The following is a 23952-nucleotide window of genomic DNA, read 5'->3' as shown; positions in this document are numbered from 1 at the left end:
TTTCTAAAAACCAGCCATTTATATCTGCTTAGGTAAGTTACAGAGGAAGTATGGTGGTGTATTTACAAGTTGGTTTGTCCAGATATACTATAACTTAGTGTCTGTATTTAATATTGACAACCAAAAAAATATATAAATATTTCTATCTATACACAGCAGGGCAGGAGCATCCACGTGTTCTTGAGTAGTGAGTTCTCAGTCTCCCACGGCCCTCCTCTCATGGTGATCGTCTGGCCTTCAGTGCAAAGGAGACTAGAATCTGGCAGCCCAGTCTGGCCCTTCCCCTCTCCTCCCTCCACTCCAGTGCTCCCAATTGGTCTCAGGCAAGGAAAAATTAATGAGTGGTTGGGTAGGAAGAGATGGGAATGGGCGAATCCTAATGGAGCCTGACCCCTAGGGTGGGGAGATTCAGGGCCACAGAAGCGAATGGCCATGGCCACCTCTAGGGATAGGAGCCTTGTAGTTCATAGTTCGATTAGTGTGTCCTTGGTCATAGGTCCAGCCCTACAAATTAGCTTGGTGAAGAAGGCAAGTGTGTCTAGGCAGGACTTGGTCCCCACCCTCAGGTACTGAGCCATTCAGGGTGGAGCCTGAAGTGTGGGTACAGGAGACTCTGGCTGATACAAAAATAATAAAATCAGTAATAAAAAAAATTATAAAATCTGTTGCTTGTCTGAATAGATCTGAGCAACAGTCTTGCTTTTGTTAAAACCCTGGAGGCGTAAAAGTCCTGAATATTCTTCTGGACATCATTGCTGTCTGAAGAAAGGAGCCCCAGGCCCCGCTCTGCTGAGATCTGTCGATGTGGAAGTCGTGTCCAGCTGCCTGTGCTCTGAGAGATCCTTGGGGCTGCTGGGGAACAGGCTGGGCTGGTGGTGTGGGGTTCCTCACACCTGGGAATCAGCTCCCAGGGGGTGGAACAGCTCCTCAGGTGTCTTGTCGCTTTGGCTGGCTCCCCCCTGCCGGAAACCGGAAGCAATCTCATCGAAGGTCTTGCCTTTGGTCTCAGGAACTTTGAAGTAGGTGAAGATGAAGAACAGAATCAGAAGCACCGTGAAGATGATGAAGACGTAGGGACCACACAGTTGCTGAAAGACACAGACACACTTGGTTGGAGTCCTGACTCTACATTCTAGCTGTAGGACCTTTAATAAGTCATTTACTCTTAGGCCTCTGATCTGAGAAAGGAACACCCACCTACCACCCAGGAGTGCTGGGGTGATTAAATGAGTCTGCCTGCCTACAGCGGCCATGAAATAGGCTCCAGGGAACAGGTCCCCATTGCAGAGCAGAATGGAGACAATTCAAAGCCAAGGAAAGAACCCTGGGGTTGAAGTCAGGGTTCTTAGCTGTGTAACCTGGGCTTCTGAGTCCCATTCCAATGGGAACAGCTGGGAGAGCACTTGGCAGGTGAGGAATGGTGTGTAGAGACAATGGGGGTTCTCACCTCCACATACTGGAAGCACATGCCCACAATGAAATTTGAGGTCCAGTTGGAGAAACCAGCAACAGCAAAGGCAGCCGGGCGAGGACCCTGGCTGAAGAGTTCGGCTACAATGAACCATGGGATGGGGCCAGGACCAACTTCAAAGAAGGCGACAAAGCCAAAGATGGCCACGATACTCAGATAGGACATCTGGGGCACCTGCTCCTGTTGAGGACAAGAGAGAGAGGAAGAAAGTTAGATTGGAGCCTCAGGAGACAAACTGCAGAGGCAGGCTGGGCTGGACAGCAGGAGGCCTGGGGCTGATCCTGGATTTGCAGAGTGAGTTAAGTACCCTGCCGTGGGGCTCAGTTTCCTCATCGGAACAAAATGATTTGCGCCCTGCATGGTGGTTGTGAGCTCATCTGTCCTCTGGGAATGGTCATGGTTGTGCATGCAGGAGTGCTAAGAAGAGATCCCTGTGGTCTTGCTCTGGGTGCAAGCCAATCTGCTTGAGGCAGGAGGATGTGGAAGAACATTTCTGTAGTGGGTGTTAGAAGCCTTGCAAGGCACCCAGCTCAGGGCCAGCACAGCACAGGCCTCAGACATGTGGTTCTATATGTAATCATTGCCACCTCGAGGCCACAGAAGAGGTTATGGGTTTTGGCTCAGAACCCAGATCTGCCACTCATCGCTGTGTGCCGGACCTCTTAGCAATCATAGGACTTTCCAAGGCTTGGTTCAGCTGTAAAACTGGCGTACTGGCGCTTTCCTTGTGCAGAGGTTGGACAAATGAGTGTTCGAGTATGTGAAGTGCCTGGCACAGGTTATCACAGAGGTTCAGTCAAGGGCTTGCGGCCAGCAGACCTGAGGTCAATGCCTGACTTTGTCCTTCATATGCTGCATTACTTACTAACCTCACTGGGACTAGGTTTCCTCACCTGAAAAATGGGACTGACTACTGACTGAACTACACTGAGTTGTGAGAACTGAGTGAGATCAGGCATGTGTCTACACCTCTGGTGAGGAGGGCATTACCTTCTAGGACTGTTCTAAAGATGAACTGAGGCTACAGATGAAGACACTTAAAGGGTTAGCACTGGGCAAAGCAACTCGCGGGGAGAGGGAACTTGGGGTCTGCGGCTCGAGTGCTGTGGTGAGACAGCTCCGTGCAGGGAGGAGCCAGCTCAGGGCAGGATATGAGTGGGTAGAGTGCAGAACTAGGGAGATCAGCAACCCCAGCCTCTGGTGCCGATGGCCAGGCTGGGGCTGAGGTAGGCACTTTGGGATCAGAAGCCCCTGTGAGCTCTGTACCCACCCCTGCCACCTTGCCCCCACAGTGTGGCAACTCACTAGTAATGCCAGCGCGATGGTCATGAGCACGGCACAGCCCGCCATGCCAGCCAGGCCAATGAGGTGCAGCGTCCGCCGGCCAGCTCGTTCCACCACAAACAGCTGTGGGCAGAGAGAATGTCAGTGCCCCCCCACCACATAGTGCCACTCTGAACCCCCGACCCAGAGGTTTTCCCCAAGAGTGGGAAAGCCACGTGGCACTGCAGAGACCAAGGGAAGATGGTATCCCCTCCTCCCGGGGACTCGGCTTGGGGGCCACACAGGGAGTGAGGGAAGGGAGGCTGGCCCTAAAGCCCGACAGCAGCAAAGGGGCTGAGAGCTGGCCTGGAGAGCCAGACAGCAGAGCACCCTGACTGTGACCTTGGGCAAGCATCACTTTTCTCTGGGCATCAGTGTCATCAGCTGTTTGATATGAGTAATGAGCTTGACGAGTTGAGGATGAAATGACAAAGCACTCGGAGCACATGACACACGCCTGGCTCGCAGTAAACGCTGCCATTCAGTCATGAGGCCTAGAAGCACTAAGCTGGACCCTGGCTGCTGACTGGTGGCGGGCAAGGATGGGCACAGACTCACCGACACGACCGTGAAGGCTGTGTTGACGATGCCGGTGCCGATGGTGGCATACACAGGCTGCTGCACGCCCGCTTTCTCGAAGATGCTTGTGGAATAATAGAAGACCTAGGGACAGAGAAGTCATTGGTGCTGGGCCGGGCGCTGTGGCCTTTCCCGTCTCTGGCCTGGCGGGTACAGGACACAGGGTGAGTACAGGATGAAGGGGACACTGCACCAGTTTGGTGCTAAAGGAAAGCCCCTTTGGCAGGGGCTCGTTTGTCATTTGAAGTTTGGGCTCCGTTCACAGCATGTACTTGACCACAGGGTTTGGCTGGGGCCATAGGAAGGTGGGTGTGGGGCACTCACAGCGTTGATGCCCGACAGCTGCTGGGACAGCTGCAGCACCACGGCGATGAGGATGGGCTGGCGGTAGAGGGGCGAGCGGAACAGCTCCGGGATAGTGACCTTCTTCTCCCGCATCATCTGCCGACCCTCCTCCTTCATCTCCTGCAGGTCTCGGGTCACGTCTGCCATTCCGCGCAGCTTCTTCAGCACTGGAGGGAGCGGAGGGAAGGCGGGGGTGGCTCAGAGCAGGAAGAAGGCCAGGGCGGGAGATGGGGAGGGGAACAGGGCCCTGCCCATACCACTCTTGGCTCTGTTCTCCTCATTGCGGTTGATGAGCAGGAAGCGGGGGCTCTCGGGGCAGAAGGGCAGCATAATGCACTGCGCCAAGGCCGGGACGAAGATGATGCTCAGCAGCAGGGGCCACAGCTCCTTGTTGCCAAGGATGGAGTCCAGGCCGAACACCTGGGGAAGCAGGGTCGGAGGAAGCAGCTGTGAGCACTCCAGCCCTGGCCCCACAACCAGCCCCCTGCACCCAGTGGCCTTGGCCGGCTTTGTGTCTACCGCTGCTTTAGGGAAAGGGCGCCGGCTCTGTGGCTCTGCCACTAATGTGAGGCTTTGAGTTCTCTGACCTCAATTCCCTCATTTGGAGGGAAGTAGGACCTGCTTCCCGGCATTAGTGAGAGGACAAATGGCACAGGGAAGGGGGCCTGCCACTCGTCCACAGGCCTTTTAGGCACGGGAACAGGAAAGCCCTAGAGAGGGGTAGTGTATGGGAAGACATAGAGGCCTGCAGCCATGACAGAGCCCGGCAAGGCGAGCAACCTCCGTGCCTGTGGCTGGATCCCCAGGTGAGGAGAGAGGCTGAGTGAGCTGGGATGGACTTGCTCTCCTGCCACAGAGGCCCACGGGGGAACCATGAGTGGTGGTGTGTCCTCTGGGACCTGTGCTAGGCTGTCCCATGAGGCAGGGCTGTGGAAGGTGGGGGCCGTGCTGGGGGAGCAGACCCTGCTCCACTCACCTGGGCGATAAGGATGCCAATAACGATGCCCAGCTGGTGCAGGGTGCCCAGTGCCCCTCGAAGGGCCGTTGGGGACACCTCTCCCACGTACATGGGCACGAAGCCCGTGGTCAGGCCACAGTACACACCAATGATGAAGCGGCCCAGGATCAGCATCTCAAAGGACTTGCCCAGTTTCGAGAAGCCCATGAGCACAGCGGACATGAAGGCCAGCAGATTTATCATCAGCATCGAGTTCCGCCTGGGGGTGTGGGGGGGTCACAGGTCAGGTGGGTCCTTTGATCCCCCAGACTCCCCAAGGATTGGGTCATAGGGAATATCCTGGAACAGGCAGAGACATCTCCCCCAACCCCCACACCCATCTGGGACACCCTGGGCAGGGCCAGGACCCCTCTGCTCACCGGCCGAAGCGGTTAACGAAAAGGCCCACTGAGAAGGAGCCAATCATGCCCCCTACGGAGAAGATAGCCACGGAGAGGGACCAGAGCGTGGTGAGCGTGGTGGGCAAGATGTTCTCCCTGTAGCGGTGGAACCACGTCTCGTTGTAGAACTCCTCAATCACCTGCAGGGGGAGAAGCAGCCTGGTGGGCGAGGCCAGGACCCAGTGGTTCTTTTCCCTGGCACTTGCCCCTCAAGGATGGCCATTTTACTACAGGATGCTGGAGAGGGCCCAGTACCTGGCCAGGCCCCACATTCACTGCATGTTCTTTTTTTTAAAAAAAGTTTTTATTGATTTTTAGAGAGAGAGGAAGAGAAAGGAACAGACAGAAACATGGATGAGAGAGAAACATCGATTGGCTGTCTCCTGTACGCCCCCTCCACCCCACAACTGGGGATCAAGCCTGCAACCCGGGCATGTGCCCCAACTGGGAATCGAACCAATGACCTCTTGGTTCATGGGCTGAGCTCAACCACTGTCACAATGGTCAGGTCTACTGCATGTTCTTGAGCCAAGGCCCTCCCCATTTGCGGGGCTGAGTTTTCCCAGGTGAGAAACAAGTGGCTGGGCTCCACCTCCCACTCTCCTACTCCCGGGCATGGTGTCCCGTGCCCTGTGGGGTTGTGCATGTTCAGCAGGACCTGCTGCGGACGGTGGCAAATGCCCAGTGGAGGAAGTTCAGGCATAGAGCGGGGCGTTGAGAGCAAGTGCTCCTTCCCGCTTGCCCCTTTCTCCTCAAGGTACCTAAGGCCCCAGCTCCTGTCACGCAGGTCCTCTCCCAACCCCCCTGCTGGGGAGGAAATACAGCTGGACAGACAGGTTCTGCCATTCCAGAGGCCCGGGGAGGAAGGGAGGGCAGGCTCACTGGCTCTGCACTCAGGGACCAGTGTGCCCAAGTTGTATACAAGCCACGCTCCTGAGACTCACACTGCTGCTCTTTTGCCTCCTTGTGGCTGGACTGGAAGTCCCATCTTGAAGGCCCTATGGCCTCCTCCCCTCTCCCAGGTGCCCAGCTGGGAAACATAGGAAAGGCTAGGACGAGGAAGTAGTTCTAGGAACTGCAGTCATCTGTCCTAGCACAGGCCTGCCCACCAGTCCTGTCCCTCCCCAGGGGAGGGCCTGGCCAGATCCCAGGAATGTGACAGGCAGGAGGTACCGGTTATGCCTGAGCACACTCTCTAACTCCAGGACACGCAGACACACACCTAGGGCCATGGAACTGGCCAGACCTCCCCAGCCACATGTGCAGCTGGGCACAGGCCCAATGTACCCAGAAGCAGCTTCCTGTGCACACAGATCTCACACACATATTCATGCCCACGTCACCTGAACATTCCTGGCATCAGCCAGTCACAAACCTGCATGCCCCTCCTCCCCTCACCACTTGCAGCTCAAACAACTCCATGCCCATCCCAGCACCCTTCACTGCATCATGCTGCAAGTTCATGCACACACAGCAGATGCATCTCTTATACACCCTCTGCTGGCCCTGCTCTTGGCCCTCCCTCACCCTCCCAAGTCCCAGGGGTCTAGCAGAAGAGGAGGCTGTGGTTAGGCACAACTGCCAAAGGGGAAACGGAGGCCTACAGTCCAAGGAATGCCACTGAGTATGCTGGGCCTGGCCCTGAGGTTCCAGTGGATCCTTGGCCACTAGCCATCTTTTTTCTGCCCTGCTGCCATTATCTGTCTCAGGTGTGGAGACACCTGGCAGGCTGGGCTCTAGGGAGTTAGGATAGGGGGCATGGGGAGTGGGGGGAGGGGAGAGGCAGCTCCAAAGATCTACGTATTTATCCCAGGGAAGCCAGACAGTACAGGGTTAGGGACTAGACACAAGTGCAGTCCCAGCTCTGTCCTTATCTCCAGCGTGATCAAGGACTAATGATCTCATCTCAAATGACAACATTGGAAGTATCTACTTTGTAGTGCTGTAGGAAATTAATGAAGTATCCTCACGGTGCTTACATGGTACCTGGCACCATCCCTAAGCCAAGGGACCCCACCACGTTCCAGTACTGACCCGAGGGAAGTGCAGACCATTGACAAAGTCTAACAAAGCCTGCATTCCACAACTCAAATCAGGGCTCTTGCCAGCTATCAGTCCAACCTCCCACCTACCCATGCCTCTACCTTAGCCCTGCGCACCACGTCCCCAACCCCGTGGTTACTCTGCCGGGAGGGCCCACCCTGCCTTACCACACTAAAACCTTCTGAGATCCAGCTCAAGGGATCCCAGAAATCTGTCCTCCCGGAGGACAGGGACCTCAGTGGATTCACACCAGGGCCTTTCCCAGAGCTGGTTCCAGGGACGCCTCGTGAGGGAAGGAAGGAGTCAATGAAGAAAGGGCCTTAGGCTCTCCTTCTGGAAACCCCTGCTTCTTCTGAGGGCAGAGAGAAGGCGGGTTTCAACAAAACAAAACAGAGTGCCTGTGTTCTTCAAGGGACAAAGCCACCCAGAGGAGACTGGCTAGGAACAGGAATGCTCCATTTATCAGCCCGGAGGAGAACAAGCTGTCCTGGATAAGGGTACTGTCCAGATAAATGACACGCCTCTGAGGCCCCAAACTCTCCTGACCTGTCATCTGGTGGAAGTCCTTCTCCCTTCTGTCACTCTCTCTGCTGCCCTTAGCAACCAGACGTATAAACAGGGAGCGGTGTTTGCCCCAGAGGCTCTTAAGTTGTGCATTCTGCAGCTCTCAGAATCTTCCTGTGGTTCCGATGCTTGACCATAGAACTCCCCACACTATCGTTTTAGATTCTGCCAAGAAGTCAGCAAATGGAACTTGTCTGAGTTGTTGTGCACAGAGTCAACAGGTAAGGGCTGAGTAAGGACTTACTACCTACCTAAAATGAGCTGAAGGATACAGGCTGAGGTGTCTGTTTGGGCATTTCAGGTCTGTAAACCTCTTCTTGGGGCTGGCTGGAGATGTTGAGGACCATGTGTAAGTGAGGTGTTACTGGACCCCCCTCCCCCCACCCCCAGTTAAGTCTCCTGCTTGTAGTGGCAAGTCAGACCTTATGCAGGACTGGCTCCTCTATGGCTCATGGGCCCCTTTGCTACTCAGGCTACGTTATGGGGTTGAGAAAAGGGAGCAGCCCAGCCCCCACCTTGGCCCCAGGTTCATCCTCTCTCCCCGCAGCAGCACGTCCTGGCCAAGCTGAGGCTGTGCAGTGGAGTCCTGCCTCTTGATCTGAGACCTGATATTTCTGGGAAGAAGCTATGCCCAGTTTTCCAGTCCTGCTGCCGGTGTGGGGGCTGTGTGTGTCCTCTGGCCCCTGTGGGTCCATGCCCCACGTGGGGCTCCAAGCTGGCCCTGGCCCAGGAAAGGCAGGGAGATCCCTGGAGAGTCAGAAGAATGAGAGAGGTCCTGGGATCACTGCTTCCAACCAGTTACTGCCCTCAGCACCCACCCTTGCAGTGGCTGGGTACCCCGAAGGGAAGAAGAACCTACTTACTACCCCCCTAAAAGAATCCCACAGATCCAATCCCCACAACATGTTTACTGGCAACATCCTCGGCTCGGCTCATGTTTGAAGAGAGTCCTGGCACAGGCTTCTTCTGAACATGCCACCTCATGTGCTCTCATCCCACGTGCTTGTCACAAGCCTGGCAGACAACCTGGATCCTGCCATGCCTTCCATTGAACCAATCACCAGGTCCTGTCAGTTCTGCACTTGCCCCTGGCACTTGACCCTCAAGGATGGTCCTACTCTCTACTCACGCAACATCTGCCCTGGGTCTCTCCTGGATTCTGCTCCTGACTCCTCCCATCCACTGAAGCCAGAGTCCTCTTCTCATAATTACTCCCCAACATGGCAGGCGGAGCCCTGTCCATCCAATGCCCAGGCTCAGCTGTCCCTCTTCTCCTCCACTCCCTTACAGCTCATTCCCAACCTCTGCACCCCGCCAAGGGTCTGTGCAAGTACGTACATTCTGGGGAGAAAGGGAGGGTCCTTTGAGGGGGGACTGTCAGAAGTTGGGGCTATTAGATATCTCTGTCCAGTTGTCCCCTCATTGAACTAGAGTGGCCCACTTGGTGACACAGTAGGGGCCAACATGGAGAAGTGGGTTGGCTCTGGGCAGGTGAGATCCCTTGGTTTCCAGTTAAAAGCTATTTCTCACCCTAGCAGTTCTCCAGGGTAAATAACCATGGGGTGGGGGAGGGAGGCTTGCGTCATGTCTGACTTGTTGGGAATTATCCTCTCCTGCCCCCACACCCAAGCAACTGTGGGTGATGGACCACATGTCTGCTGTCTACAGAGGAAGTTCTGACTTCCTCTCTGCCCTGGCATGAGGTGGAGGACACTGCCTGGCACACAGAATAAGCAGTTACTTGCATCACCGCTAGTCTCTGAGGACCCACCACTTTCAGAGGATTGCCATTTGCAAACTGCAGGAAGATGAAGCATTACCCTTAGGAGTTTATACTGTGGACGAGAACCCGAAGGAAAGCTCTAGCCTCAGACTCTCCTGGTGTACAGTCAGCCCAGGAGAAAAAGACAGCTTTCAAGGCCTTACAGGACGTGCTGACTCACCTGACAGGTAGTGAATTCCCTTATAGCGGGAAGCATACAAGTCACGGTTTAGAGCAGGGTTGGTAAACATTTTATGTAAAAGGCTAGATAGGAAATATTAGGGTCTGCAGACCACATATGGCCTCTGTTGCTTCCTTTTCTCCTCCCCAACCCCTAATCATTTAAAAACATAAATTAAAAACATTCTTAACTCATGGGCCATACAAACAGGCTGCTAGCTGAATTTGGCCTTCTTGCTAACCTTGATCTAGAACTCTAGACGACTACCAATAGAAGGGGTGTTTTGGAACCTCTGGCTGTCTCACCATCCTTCCCTGCAGACATCCCTCTAGCTCAGGAGGCCTGGGTCTTCTAGATCATCCTGAGAGAGACTCAGAGCTCCCTCTCAACCTTCTCTTCTCTCTCGGAGATATTACTGTGGGGATGGAGGGGTTAAACAGCCAGTCAAGCTTTGAGCTCCAGTTAGGAGAAGGGCCAGCTCCTCCAATTTAGTCCCTCAGTCTGAATTTGACCCCTATTTCCTGTTCTCCCTTTTTCTCCCCCCCCCACATCCCCACAGCTGGAGCTGCACCCCATCCTCAGACCGGAGCTTATGTCTCTATAGCAACTCTCAGCCACACCCCAGGGCCAGCTGGTAGTTCAGAGCCAGAGGCCACAGGTGGGGCTGGACAGAGAACCCTGCCCCTTGCGTCCCCTGGGCCGCAGATGGAGCTAGAAGCTGGGCCCCACCCAGCAGCAGAGGATTGGACCACCCAGGCTGCTTCTCAGGAAGAGCCCAGACTTGGCTTCTCTCCAAACCCAGCCAGGTCTTGGCTCTGGCCTCCTCCGCACGGGTGCCTGGCCTCTGGGGTCTCCCCTGCAGACAGCCTTCCTTAACTCAGGATGAATGAAGTGTCTCCTCCGCCCACACAACTCCTCCATGCTACCGGGGTAGCCCACACCTCTGCATTTTCCTTTGTGCTGCTGCTTTGCCTTCTCCCTGGGGAGCTGCTAACCATCTTTCAGAAAAGGCACTAACACTCTTCTGGAAAGCCTTCCTGATAACCGCCCTCCTTCTCCGTCTCTGTGGTTCTCAAACAGAGGACATCTGGCAATGTGCGGAGCCATTTTTGGTTGTCACACTGGCACCGAGTGCCAGACATCCTACAATGCACGGGGCCCCAAATGTCTAGTGTTGAGAAAACCCTGCTCTATGGCCCCTCCCCATCTCTGCTCCCACTGGCCGGTCCACATTTCCATTACTGCCCTGAGGAAGTCACTACAAGCTACTATGTGCTCCCTCCAGACTAAATGTCAACACCAGGACCGTCTGATTCATCTGTGTCGCTGGGGCTCAGCAGAGGCTGGGGTAGGAAGAGCTGTTGAATGATATAGCTGGGACAGGGTGAAATAACGTAAGAAATTGTGTAAACTGTTGAAATGTCTGCATGTGACTCAGCCTGACTGGGCTTGGAAGTCAGAGCAGGAGGGACCAGCTGGATAGCAGCTGGAGGTGTGTGAACGGGTGTTTCGGAGCTCATCTAACTATAGTATAACTGCCGGGGCTTCTACAGTGGCCAAGGATGTGGACTGGAGCCAGACTCCCTGGATTCAAATCCCAGCTCTGCCTCTTACTACCTGTGTGTCCTTGGTTTAATTGCTTAACGTCTCTGTGCTCCAGTTTCTTATAAAGGAGAGATTATAGTGCCTACCTAATGGGGTGATTAAAAGAAACAATTGAATTAGGATTTCTAAAGCACTGAGACCAATGCCTGGCACACAGCAAGCGGTAAGCGGCTGTGTTAATGGAGATGGGGGAAGGGGAGAGGGGAGAGGGGAGCCAGGACTCTTTGGATCTAGGCACAGGTAAGGAGAGGCGCAGCCTGAGGGGGCAGAGGGCTGGGGCTGGGACACTTTCGCTCACCAAGTCACCTGGGTGAGGCAGACCTTGCTGGCTCTCCAGGTCAAACTCCTCCTTTGTCAAACAAGGAGGGGCAGCCCCAACTGTGTGTTTTCTGAGGATACCTCATTCTTAGACATGCCTGACGCTGTCCCTTGGCCAGGAACTCATGGTTTCTAAATGGCCGTTAGTCATTCCTGCTGGCAACTCAGCCATATGCGGAGGGGAGAGGCAGTTTCTCCACCCAGTCCGATGCCCTTGTTCATGTACTCGCTCTGTGGCTGGGCTCACCTCACCCCGCTTCTTCCCCAGGAGACAGGAGGCCTGGCACGGAGGAGTCACGCGATGCAACGTGGGGCAGTGGAGGGTCAAGGAGGTATGAGGCCTGGAGTCCACCTCAGGCTCAGCCTCTCTCCCTGGCCAGGTGACCTCACCTAGCCTTGGTTTCCTACTTTACAGCCTCCGTCCCGCCCACCTTGGGAAGCTACAGTGAGGAGATAATTTATGGGGAGTTGCTTTGTAAACATTTAAAATGATATTATGGTTAATTAACCACTTCCAGAAGGAAGCCCTTTGGGGCTGTTTTATGGAGGAGCCTGAGCTTCTGATGATTAAGAGCAGCCCGGCATCCTCACCACCAGTGGTAGTCCTCCTGGACAGCGGGCTGACCCGTCAGCCCCGCGCAGTTTCCTAAGAGAAGGTCTCAACAGACGGGCAGTCGGCCTGACCTGTGCCGGCGGTTAGCTATTCCGCATTAGGGACACACTTCGTGCCACTGCATCTCCGCACAAGCTGGCCCCACGCCCGGGACACCTGCTCTCCCTCCCCGTGGGACTGACTCACCATTTAAGGTTTAAGGCAGGGGTGGGGAACGCCCAGTTTGTGGGCCGTATAAGGCCCAAGAAATCATTTGGTCTGACCCTGCCAAGGCATTGGGGTGAGTTAATTAAATGTTCGACCAAATATAGCAGGCTCATTTTTAAGTTGATAATGTTGTATGGCCTGCGAATGATGTTATAAATATCCAAATGGCCCTTGGCTGAAAAAAGGTTCCCCACCCTGCTTTAAGGTCTAGAGCAGCTGCCAAGTCCTTCGAGAAACCCTTCCTGTCTCTCCCACCCCCACACCCAGCATCAGTCATTCCTTCCTCTTTGCTCCCATATACCTTGAAGCCCTCTGTTAATTATACTGGCTTTCCCCAAAGGAGAATCTCCCCACCCCCTGGGAGGCTGAGTCTTTGGAGGGCAGCGGCAGTCCTGCTCAGACCATGTGTTAGGCAGCTGCCCGAGGACCGGGATGTGTCCACGACTCTGTCCCTCTCGTTTAGGACACCATCTGGCACAGACCCTGTTGAAGGAAGTCGCAGAATCCCCGCGCCCAGCCTGCTCCGAGCTGCGCTTTCATTTCTCACTCATGTGGTACTCTTCCCTCCTCGGGTGTTAAACTTATCCCTTCTAATCTGTCTCTGGTTGGGGAACAGCGGCCAGGCTTGTGAGAAGTGTTTGTCAAGTGCAAGAGTAAATAGATGGAGCGCCCGAGTGCGCACCCCAGGAAGTGCCGCTCGGTTCAGGGTGTGTGTTATCAATTTCCACCACTCAGGTCCCTGGCTCCAGTCCTCAGAGGCTGGCTTCTTTAGTGACCTTTGGACAGGTGCCCACAAACACACTGTTTATAGGCTCAGCTGGGCCCTAGGTGCTGCCCACCTGGCCTTCCAGATGCCTTGGCCAGCTGCCCCACCTGTCTTCCGCAGCAGGTCTCACCTTCCACCTATTTCCGATTAAACCAGAGGCTCCAAGAACTGGAGAACTTTGCTCTGGATTTGTTCACATCCTCAACCTCAGAAGTATTAGTCCCTCCGGCCAGAAGCAGCCCCTCTGCCTCTGCTCCACCACCTTCCTCCTGGAGGAGCTCCTCCCCACTCCTCCTCTGCCGATTCCTTACATGTTTTAAAATGAAGGCTTGCCCTAGCCAGTCTGGCTCAGTAGATAGAGTGTCGGCCTGTGGACCAAAGGGTCCTGGGTTTGATTCTAGTCAAGGGCATATACTTTCGTTACAGGCTCCTCCCGGCCTGGGCCCCGGTCGGGGCTCATGCAGGAGGCAACCAATTAATGTGTTTCTCTCACATCAATATTTCTGTCTGTCTTTCCCTCTCTCTAAAAATCAGTGGAAAATGTCATTGGATAAAGATTTAAAAATAATAATAATAAGTAAATAAAATAAAAATGAAGTCTTTATACTTCTTTCTTTTTAAAAAATATATTTTTATTGATTTCAGAGAGGAAGGGAGAGGGAGAGAGATAGAAACATCAATGATGAGAGAACCATTGATTGGCTGCCTCCCCACTGGGGATTGAGCCCGAAACCTGGGCATGTGCCCTTGACTGGAATCAAACCCGGGACCCTTCAGTCCTCAGGCCAACGCTCTAGCCTCTGAACCAAACCAGCCAGGTGGCCCCTCTAGCTAATACCCCTCTTTTCTCCCTTCTCTACCACGTCTCTACTCTTTCCCACTTCCCCTCTCTCCTCAACTGGCCGCAGAGAGTTTTCTACTCACATGGCTCCCCCAGTCAGCCTTTGCCACCAGGGGGTCACCAGTGGGTCTTTCACATCCAGAAATATGGGGCTGATTTGTGCAGGCTGACCTCTAGGGCCCCTGACAGCATTCCTTCATTCCATTCCTCCACCCACTATTCCACGAGTGCCTCTTACGATGGACAGGCTCTGCTCTAGGTCATGGACAGGCTTTGCTCTAGGTCGTGGCCATGGGCAAACCCAACACCCTTGCCCTCAGGTGCTTCCATTCTTCCTCTGTCTTGTGTGGTTTTTGTCTCTTAGCTTGAAATTGCCAGCTCTCCTCCTGCCTAGGATCGTCCTCTTCTATCAATGAGGCTTGGCCTTTACTTCTCTCTTTATTCCAATCTCTCTAGAACATTCTCCTCTCCTGCTATTTGGATACCAATGACCAACTTGTAACTTTTCTCCAGCTGACCACCCATCTAAGAAACTGACCCCACATCCAAGTGCATCTTGTACATCTCTACCAAACCTCCATTCCTGCACGGGCCACAGGCCCTGTCAGCGCCTCCCATACCAGCTCCTCCCCTAAGCCAGAAACCTGGAAACAACTTTTAAACCCTACTCTCTTGTCCTCACACTGATCTGATGATCAAATCCTGCCCATCCTTCCTACTCAGTGTTTGTTTTTCTACCCCTATTACAAGAGCAGCCTTCTTACCAGTTTCCCAGTCTCTAGTCTCACATGTTCAGATCCATCCCATACCCGACACCTGGATCATTTCCCTAAAATACAAATCTGATTACTTCTGTCCTCTTTAATGGGTCCCCACTGTCCTCATTCTAAAGTCCACACTCCCTAGCTTGCCCTAGACGGTAATGCGTACATGCCCATGCTTTTTTTTTTTTTTTTTTAAATATGTTATTATTGATTTCAGAGAAGGACAGAGAGGGAGAGATAGAAACATCATTGATAAGCATCATTGATTGGCTGCCTCCTGCATGCCCCCTACTGGGGATCGAGCCCACAACCTGGGCATGTGCCCTAACTGGGAATGGAACCATGACCTCCTGGTTCATAGGTCGACGCTCAACCACTGAACCACACCAATAAGGCCACATGCCCATTCTGACTGTCCCATGCCATACTGGCGGCTGGATATTTTATAGATGAAAGCTACCCTACCCACAAGGCCCTTGGTGGCCAGGCTCTGGCTTACCTGTGGCCCTCTCAATCTTTTCTCTCCTCCCATTCACCCAAGTCACGCACCAGACTTTCTCTCCTCTGGGCATTTTATTCCCCTCTCTACAGGGTGGAGGCCCCCTGCTCGGCCCCACCCTGTTGTTTTTGGAAAACACCTCCTGTGTCCTGATCTTAGAGCCCTAGTTCTGTCAGTAACTCACTATGTGATCAGTCAGGACATCACTTCACCCAATAGTTCTCAACTTTGGCTTCACATTAGAATCAGTTGGGGAGCTTTAAAAATTCGATGCCCAGGGGGATGGGGGTGGCTGGGGAGAGGTCAACGGGGGGGGGGGGGGGGGGAGGATACTTATGTAATACTTTAAACAATAAAGAATTTAAATTAAAAAAAAGAGTGAGGAAAAATAATTCGATGCCCAAACAGAAGCCCAGACCAATGAGGTCAGAATCTGGGAGTGTCCAGGGGACCCCAATGTGCCCTCAACCTCCTTCTGTAAGGATTCCCAAACGGCGTCCGCTCCGAGGCACACAGCTTGGCCAGGGCTGTTCAGAGCACTTAGCAAAGCAGGGCTGTGGCTGTACCAAGCACGGGCCCCCAGTTCCCCCAGACAAGCTTAGAAAAGTCCCCTCATGACTCAGCAGGCCAGGCCTTCCTGTGACCTGCGCCTGAGCATGGGGCGTAGCTCTGACAGCCACCCTCCGCCTGTTGGAGGAGGCCCAGCTCTGACTCCCGACACCGCCTTGTTCTTCCAACGGGCCCCAGGCCCTTGGGAGGTAGCTACTCTCACTTTCTAGTCTGAAAAACTAATGTCCACTCTCATTTCATCCTCCCCAGGAAGGTACAGCATTTTAAACTCACAAGGAGGTTGGTCAGGAAGGGGTCGTGTAAACAAGAGTTTGGCTTCTGACCCCACCATGGACTAGCTACATGACCTTGAGACCATTAGTCATTTCATCCACCCTCATCTGCTCAGGGCCAGTTTTCAGGTTCATAAAATGGAAATCACCACCCAGCCTCAGAAACATATGCAGGTCTGGTGTAGAGGAGGGATGCAGTACAGTTCCCTTTTGTGACTGCTTTCCTCTTCTCTCCTCCCTAAAGCAAGTGGGCTGGGCTGGAGGTGATCACCAGGGTCCCTCCTAGTCTTGACATTCGAGTGAACAAGTGAGGACAGATCTGGGATGCGTTGTGGGGAGAGGAAGTAAGCACAGGCCTTCAGCCCCTGCAGTTCCCTAGGGCAAGACGCCATTTGTGTTTTGACTGGCACAGGGCCTCCAGGGAGAGGAGGCAGTTTCAACCTAGAACGAGATGCCTTATAAGGAGTGTGCTGTGAGTGGATGGGTGTGAGCACAGGCTCAGGGACCATCAGGCCAGGAGGGCTCCACGGCAGACTGCTGCTGGACATCAGCTCCATCCCTGACTAGCTGGGTGATGCCAGACAGGTTCCTTCTCTCTGGCTACTCTCTCCATCTGCATGATGGGCATGGTGGATGCTGCCTGCCTGCCTTTTAGGGCTGCAGGTGAGCAGCAAGTGAGATAAGCACCATGAGAGCCCTCTCTAGCCCCAGGTACCACATAAATGCAGCATCATTATACCAGGTATTGCTCTGATTATTACAAATGTCTGTGTTGTATAGGAGGTTGCTCAAGGTGACCTATTAAGACCCCATGTTTCTATAGGCCCCAAGCTTCTAGAATTCTGAAGCCCCAAGAATTTAAGGCCAATGATAAGAATCTCTGACCTGTTCGTGGCCAGAAAAGAGGATACTGAGGCAGATGGTGAGTTGACATAAATGACTGACACCTCAGAGGCAGGGTGAGTGTGTGAGAGGGTGTGCAGTGCAAGCTGGTGTTGATAAGCCAAGGAAAGCAGAGCACTCACCTTCTGGGGGGCATTGATAACTCCAGTGTTGTAGCCAAACTGCAGGGAGCCAAGCACTGCCCCTCCCACAGCCAACATAAGGGTGCTGGTCAGCTTCTGCAGAGAAAAAACACACTGTTACAGGCAGCTCTGGGCCGGGTTACTACAGGGCAGAGCCTGGGCAGGCAGGTTCTCTTATTCAGGTGTCTTGTCTGACTCCTGGCGCTCCACCAGCCTTTCTCCCAGGAAACTTGGCCACTTTTTGACTTCAGGTGCCCTAACCAGCCCTCCTGACTTCTAGACACCAGGCTGGCCAGACTCATTCCGGGGTGGAGGGGGAATTTGGGTCTTCTCTCTGCAGCTAGGTTTCAGCTAAAGATAGACAGGCCTTGGCTTCTGTGGGGTATCATTCTCTGGATGGAGCCATGCTGGGGTGCAGATGGCTCCAGACTGATTGGGAGACCCAGGAAGCAATGCCCCTATGAAAGGGGGACCAAATTACATGGGAGAAACTACATAGTTGGGCGGGGGGCGGGGGAGCCTTGGATTTGGACTCAAAAGGGGCTGGCTTCTGATTCTAGCCTACCTGCCTACTTGCTCTGTGAATTCCAGCACACTAAGTGAGTCTTCCCCACTCCTCCCAGACCCTCTGTTTGCTGGTCTGCAAAATGGGAACAGTTACGGGCTGATCAGCATTGGAAATGTGGTTCCATCCTTCCCTCCCTCCATTCACAGTGGGAAACGGAGCCCCAAGAGGCAGAGATGAGGGAGAGAAGAGTTCCAGCTCGCTCAGGGGGTCTACAGAGAGCCAGGCTGGAGCTCAGGGCTCCATAGTCTCCACCTAGTGTCCCTCATGGTAGCCATCCCCAGACCTTGAGCCTCTCAGGGTTATTTGGACACAGATGACATACCGCTCAGGAATGTGCTTTGGAAAAGTACGTGACATGAGGCAAGTAAAAGCATGGGGCCAAGTGTTTTCAATGGGCAAAGGGGAGAAAAATGATGGTGGGTTTCTGCCCCCTGGAAGCTGGGGGCCTGAGAGCAGCAGGCAGGTGGGCCCTGGGTGACAAGGCACCTTGCTAGAGAGACGGTGCCTTGTAGCAAGAACCCCTTTTGTTAAAAGAGGGACTCTTTTTTTCTTTTAAAATGAAGAAGTCAAGAAATGTGACCTTAGGTAGGCCCTTAACTGGTAGTGAGAGAATGGAGCCAGGGACTGCAAAGGACAACTGTGGGCACCACACCGGGCGTGGCACTGGAGGAGAGGGCTGGACGCTCACAATCCGGAGCCATGCCTGTGGAGGGGGGCTCTCAGCTCAGTCACACCTTGCAATGGGCCTCGGTTTCCACACAGAACCCAGATGCAGCCCTCACAGATAGCACTGGGCTTAGCTGTTAATCAGGCATGTTCCTAGTGTGGTCTTTTCATTCTCTGCTATCAGGCCAACGACTGAGAAAGCCAAGGTTTTCACAACAGAGGCTGAGAAAGAGGCAGGGGGCTTCGGCTAGCCTGAGTGCACAAGCTCAGAGTCCATTCTTCACCAGGTGAGTGCTGGGCCCTTCCCTCCCCCCAGCACACCTGGCCACTTCCTGGCCAAACTCTGGACATTCATCCTGGATGCTGGGGCTTTCTTCACGGCAGGCTGCACTCCCTTTAAACCCTGTCCTTCACTGCCCAGCTCACCCCAACCCCATACTCAGCATGCCCCAGGGCCCCCAGAGTCCCCTTCTCTCAACTCCCGAGGAAGCCTTCAGATCCAGGGCTGTCAGTTCTGAGTGGCTGGTGAGTGAGTACCTGACAGACCTCCTCTGGTGGGCCCCGGCCCAGCCCAATTCATAGGTTGACCACTGGGATTGAGTAAGAGGATGTGGAAAGGCACTGAGCATTGGCAGAGGAAGGGCTAAACAGTGGCTGTTGAACCTCACCATGGGAGAGTGTTCTGCCTGGTGCGTCACATGCGTTAGCTTGGGGCTGTCCACTGGGTTGTCCAGAGTGTGACAAAAATGGTACAGAAGAGACGTTTCTCTAGTACACACAGAGTAAGTATAAAACAAGCAATGCAGCCCTGGCCAGTGTGGCTCAGTTGGTAGGGCGTTGTCCTGTGCATTGAAAGGTCCCTGGGCACATGCTTGGGGTTGTGGGCTTGATCCCTGGTAGGGGGTGTGCAGGAGGTAGGCGATTGATGCTTTGCTCTTGCATCCATGTTTCTCTCCTCCCTTCCTCTCTCTATAAAAATTAATAAAAATATTTTTTAAAAAACCTCTATAAAATGAGTGATGCAAACCTATGATTTAATAAAACATGGCCCAATTATATAATGCAATATTAACTTGGGACACACACCAAGATATATTAAGTAAAAAAAAGCAAGCTTCAGAGCAGTGTGCTGTATGCTACCTTTTGGGAAATAAACAAATAAATAAATAAATAAATAAATAAATAAATAAGGCTGGGGGAGGGGGAGAATATAAATATCTACTTATTTAAGGGCACATAAGAAAGGCACTTTAGGGGATCTGAGTAGCAGAGGCAGAGTGGAAGGGAGATTTTCTTTTTATACCCTTTTGCACATTTTTTACTTTTTTACAAGGCCTGCAGTTTCATATTACTTAGAACAAAGCAATTTAAATGAAAATGTAAGTGAAAAATAATACAGGTGAGATGTGCTCTGGTAAAAAAATCATGCCGGTAGCACATGAATAAACGATGCTGCAGCAGGGGCTCTGTGAGAAGTAGTACTATTATCACAGGCCCTGTTTTCAGTCTGGCTAGGATCTTCCAGGGGCCTCTCTGGGTCTCTGAAGTCACCCTTGGGACCCCAACCAGCAGCTGTAGCCTCTGGCGCCTGCTAGGAATGAAGGACTGTGCTATTTGGCAGGTCAAGGTCAAACTCTGCTTTAGAAAACCTGCCCATCCACGCCCTGAGTTATATGCACATCCACCCAGGCAGGCTGCTGCATTAGGACCTACGAAAATGCTCGGGGACCCATGCTCAGGGCCCGGTCATGACATCAAGGAAGAGGCTTCTGGTCCAGTGCACAGGCGACTGTGGTCTGAGCTTCAACCAGTCAGTGGGAGAAGGCACTGTGGGAGTCCTGGACAGAGAGACTTATAATTTTGCCTGGGGACCATCAAAGATGGGTTCTCAGGAGGTGACACTGGAGCTGGGCCGTGAAGGACATGCAGGGAGTCTGCCAAGCGGGGAAGGTGGTGGCAAGACTGCATTCCAGGTAGACAGAACAGTATGTTCAGGGGGAAAAGGAGGCCCCATATAGGGCCCCAGATTAAACAGGAGGTGCTCAGTGTGGCTGGATGCTAGGTGCCCATGCTCTTTGGTAGGCACCAATCACACATTCACACTCCCGCCCCACTGCACCCACCAAACCCAGCTTGATCACTGCTGGACTTAAGGTCAGGAGACCCAGGCTGAAGGGCAGGGAGCTGCTTCCCCTCACCTTGGACTTGGGATATGTGGTGGCCCTGGCTCTGGGCCTTGGTTTCTTCACACAGGAAATGGGGACAAGAGTTCCTTCCCTTCAGGGTTGCTGTCAAGGTCTGAATCAGTGCCCATCATAGAGCTTGCAGGGTTCACTTGACAAGCGTTTTCTGAATCAGGGAAGGAGGGGAAGCCACCCTCGGCTGGGCTGCCATAGCACCGTCTGCCCCCACCATCCCTGTGGCTAGAACTGAAACATGGTGATGAAATCCATTTATTCAACATGTATTTTTTTTTTTTTTTTTTTTTTTGGTGTCAAGCTAATGGACAAGTTGGTGATGCCTTAGGGAAGGGGTACAAACCCCACAGCTTGCCGTTTTCTTATGAAGCCTTATTTTAGGGATGCAGTAGTAATGTGGAGCCCAGACCCTGAGACCCCTGGGGATGGGGCTACCTTCTAGAACATCCACACTCTTCCAGGCCTTTGCCCTTGCTGTGTCTGCTAAGTCTCCAGCTTTTGCTCCAAGTAGTTCAGAATACTCACCTGCTGTTTACCCACTAGACTGGGAACTCATTAAGCATGGGCCTAGAGTGCCCAGGGTAGGACACAGCACAGGAACTTTGGAAAAGACCCACCACTTCTGAATTTAACTTTTGGGCAAAACTGGCTCCGTGTGTATCTGTTCTGCCAGAATGGTGTTCATCCCCACAGACTTTAACTTGGCCCTTTATCAGTCCTCTGATGAGTACTGAAAGCTCCGCTCTGAGAGGTGGAAACAGGCCAACAGTAACGGCCTACCCCAACCCACAGGGCTGGAGGGGAAAGACCACCAAACTGAGTTTAACCCTGACACCCGTAGAGTGCCACAGACACTCCAGTTCAGCAAAGGCTCAGGCTCAGGATCCCACACAGAGAGGGATATCATACCCCCACCCCTCGTCACCTCTATACTAATTCTGGGGGTCCAGAGCCTCGCCGAGAGTTCTCCCTCCCCCAGAAGCCAGTGGTGGGGTGTCAGCAACTGGGACCTCTCCTCCCACACATCGAGATGATGATGGCTCTGGCCAGGTAGCATTGCGAGCAGCATAGCCTTTTGACCTGCTACGTGCTCTTCCTCGGACTTGGCCTTCAGCAGAACCTTGGTCGATACTGGCAGAGGGAGGGCATGTGGCTACTGCCATTTGGAGTCAGGATGTGGCTCCCATCCCCTTTCTCACATGGCTTCCCCAGGTGCACTGGAGCAAGGCACACAGCCTTTGTAACTGGTTGGCCCCCAGTTCTAAAGAGGCAGGGGTTGGGGGTTGGGGGCTTACTGGATCCGTGACAGCTCCCTTTGTATTTATTTCCTGTACATTTCTTTTTTAAGATTTCATGTGAACAAAATTCTGGGCATTAAAAAAAGAGCCCAATGCCGTGGCTGAGTGGCTCAGTTGGTTCGAGCATCATCTCATACACCAAAAGGTTGTGGCCTTGATTCTCGGTCAGGGCATATACCTAGGTTGCCAGTTCAATCCCATGTCGGGGCATGTACAGGAGACAACAGATCGGTGTTTCTCTCTCACATTGATGTTTCTCTCTCTCCCTCTCTCTAAGGTCAATGAACATATCCTTGGGTGAGGATTTAAAAAAAAAAAAAAAAAAGGCCCAAGAAACTGCATATTAGCTTTAAAATCCTTGTGTGATAAATGGGAGCAGAAGGTCAGAGTCAGGGGCCCAGGACACCCAGCAAACAAAAGCTGGTGCTGGGACTGGAGTTCTTTGGATTCCTATGCTGGCGTTTTGCCCTCTCTGACCTTTTCCTTCTAAAAGCTGAGCAATGGGTTATGTTGCTCCAATGCCTGACCTTCAGGGGACCTCAAGCATTTACTCCTTTGAAGCCATTTCCTTCAACCCTTCCAGTGATGTCAGGACTTGCCTGGCTGAGCCTCCCTGGAGGCAGAAGGGACTGATCAATCTTTTGTGTGTGGGGAGCGATACTCATAAATCTTTAAAGCAGGGAGGAGAGGAGGGAGCTGCTGAATTTAGCAGCACCAGCAGCACCTGCAGCACCTGTAAGGGGCTGGGCACCATCCCAAGGGCTGCTTACACATTCCAATTTAACCACTATGAACACACTCTGGGGAGAGATTGCTCCCACTTTCACAGATGAGAAAATGGGAGAGGCTCAGAGAGAAAAATGGGTACCGGTACATCCCTCGGCTTCTGTGAAATTTCAAGCTGGGAGAGGTCTCTGATGCCAAACTCTGCCATTCCTGCTCATGTCCTCCCCTCTTCGCTTCCGGGTCTGGTCCCTGAAGGAAACAAGGTTTCTACCTGGTGCTTTCTATGTAGGTCAGATTCCCTTCCAGCAATGCTGGGCCTTGCCCATTCTGAGTCAGAGCAGCCCAGGCCCAAGCTCCTGGCTACTTGGGTGGATTTGGCTCCAAGGTCGGCAACAATAGCCCGTGGACCAAATCCAGCCTGCCAGCTAAGAATGGGCTTTACGTTTTTTTAATTAGCTGGGGAAAAGGACTAATGTTTTGTGATACATGAAAATTGTATTACATTCAAATTTCAGTGAGCATTAATATAGTTTGATTGAAACACAGCCACACTCATTGGTTTATGTATTGTTTATGGCTGTTTTTGTGTGACAATGACAGGGACCAGTGATTGTGGCTGATGGTGACAAGAGCCGATGATATTTACTTACTATTTGGCTCTTTACAGAAAAAATTTGCCAATTTCTACTTTAAGCCCCAGGTCCCCTGAACTGCTATGTGCAAACTCAATATGTAAACGGCACAGGATTTTCAAAGCCTTTCAGGCAAAACCAAATCATTCTCCCTAAATAAGTAAAAAGGTGTTTATCCTAAAATGAGATGTTAAATGCAAACAACTAACTTCCTGGGCTGTGTGTGTGGGCCCTGGGTCAGGACCTGGACATCTGGAGAAGCTGCCACCCCTGAGGGGGTAGGTACCCATTCAGTGGTGAGATGGGTACCAATTCAACTCTGGTCAATTTAATTTAATAAGACCATGGGAATAGGCAAAGGTCCACGACACTCTCAGCAAACGTTAAGTCCCAATATCCTCGCTTGTGTGACCTTGAAAATGCCCTTTCCCCTAAGACCTCCAGTTCTCAATAAGAGAGGTTTTCTACAAAAAATAAATTACATTACTAAGGAAAGGATAATGCTTGGATGCATATTCCCAACACTATTCTAGTCAATGGAGAATTCAGCAATATACACCAAATTCCTGCCTTTCTGGAACTTGATATTTTAGTTGAGGGCGAGGAGAGAAAATAAATACCTAAGATACATCAGGTGATGAGTGGTATGAAGAAAAAGTGATGGGGGTGCTATTTTGTAATCATGGGACACACCCGTAATGGAATACTATGCAGCTGT

At 52.7% G+C, this 23952-nt stretch overlaps 1 protein-coding gene across 1 annotated transcript in view; it reads right to left on the bottom strand.

Moving 5' to 3' along the window:
- The window catches only part of SLC2A1 (solute carrier family 2 member 1), a 27988-nt gene continuing 4036 nt past the window's right edge, over window positions 1-23952 (bottom strand). Inside the window, exons 2-10 of the mRNA XM_080652408.1 lie at window positions 17147-17242; window positions 5096-5256; window positions 4695-4935; window positions 3976-4138; window positions 3698-3885; window positions 3353-3457; window positions 2777-2878; window positions 1448-1651; window positions 1-1088 (exon numbers count right to left, since the gene is read on the bottom strand). Coding sequence (XP_080508534.1) covers window positions 888-1088; window positions 1448-1651; window positions 2777-2878; window positions 3353-3457; window positions 3698-3885; window positions 3976-4138; window positions 4695-4935; window positions 5096-5256; window positions 17147-17242 — 1461 coding nt within the window. The 3' untranslated portion in view covers window positions 1-887. The remainder of the gene's footprint in view (window positions 1089-1447; window positions 1652-2776; window positions 2879-3352; window positions 3458-3697; window positions 3886-3975; window positions 4139-4694; window positions 4936-5095; window positions 5257-17146; window positions 17243-23952) is intronic.

Source organism: Plecotus auritus (assembly GCF_963455305.1).
Source record: "Plecotus auritus genome assembly, chromosome: 2".
In the NCBI taxonomy this organism is placed as follows: domain Eukaryota; kingdom Metazoa; phylum Chordata; class Mammalia; order Chiroptera; family Vespertilionidae; genus Plecotus; species Plecotus auritus.
This window is presented reverse-complemented; position numbering and strand designations above follow the sequence as displayed.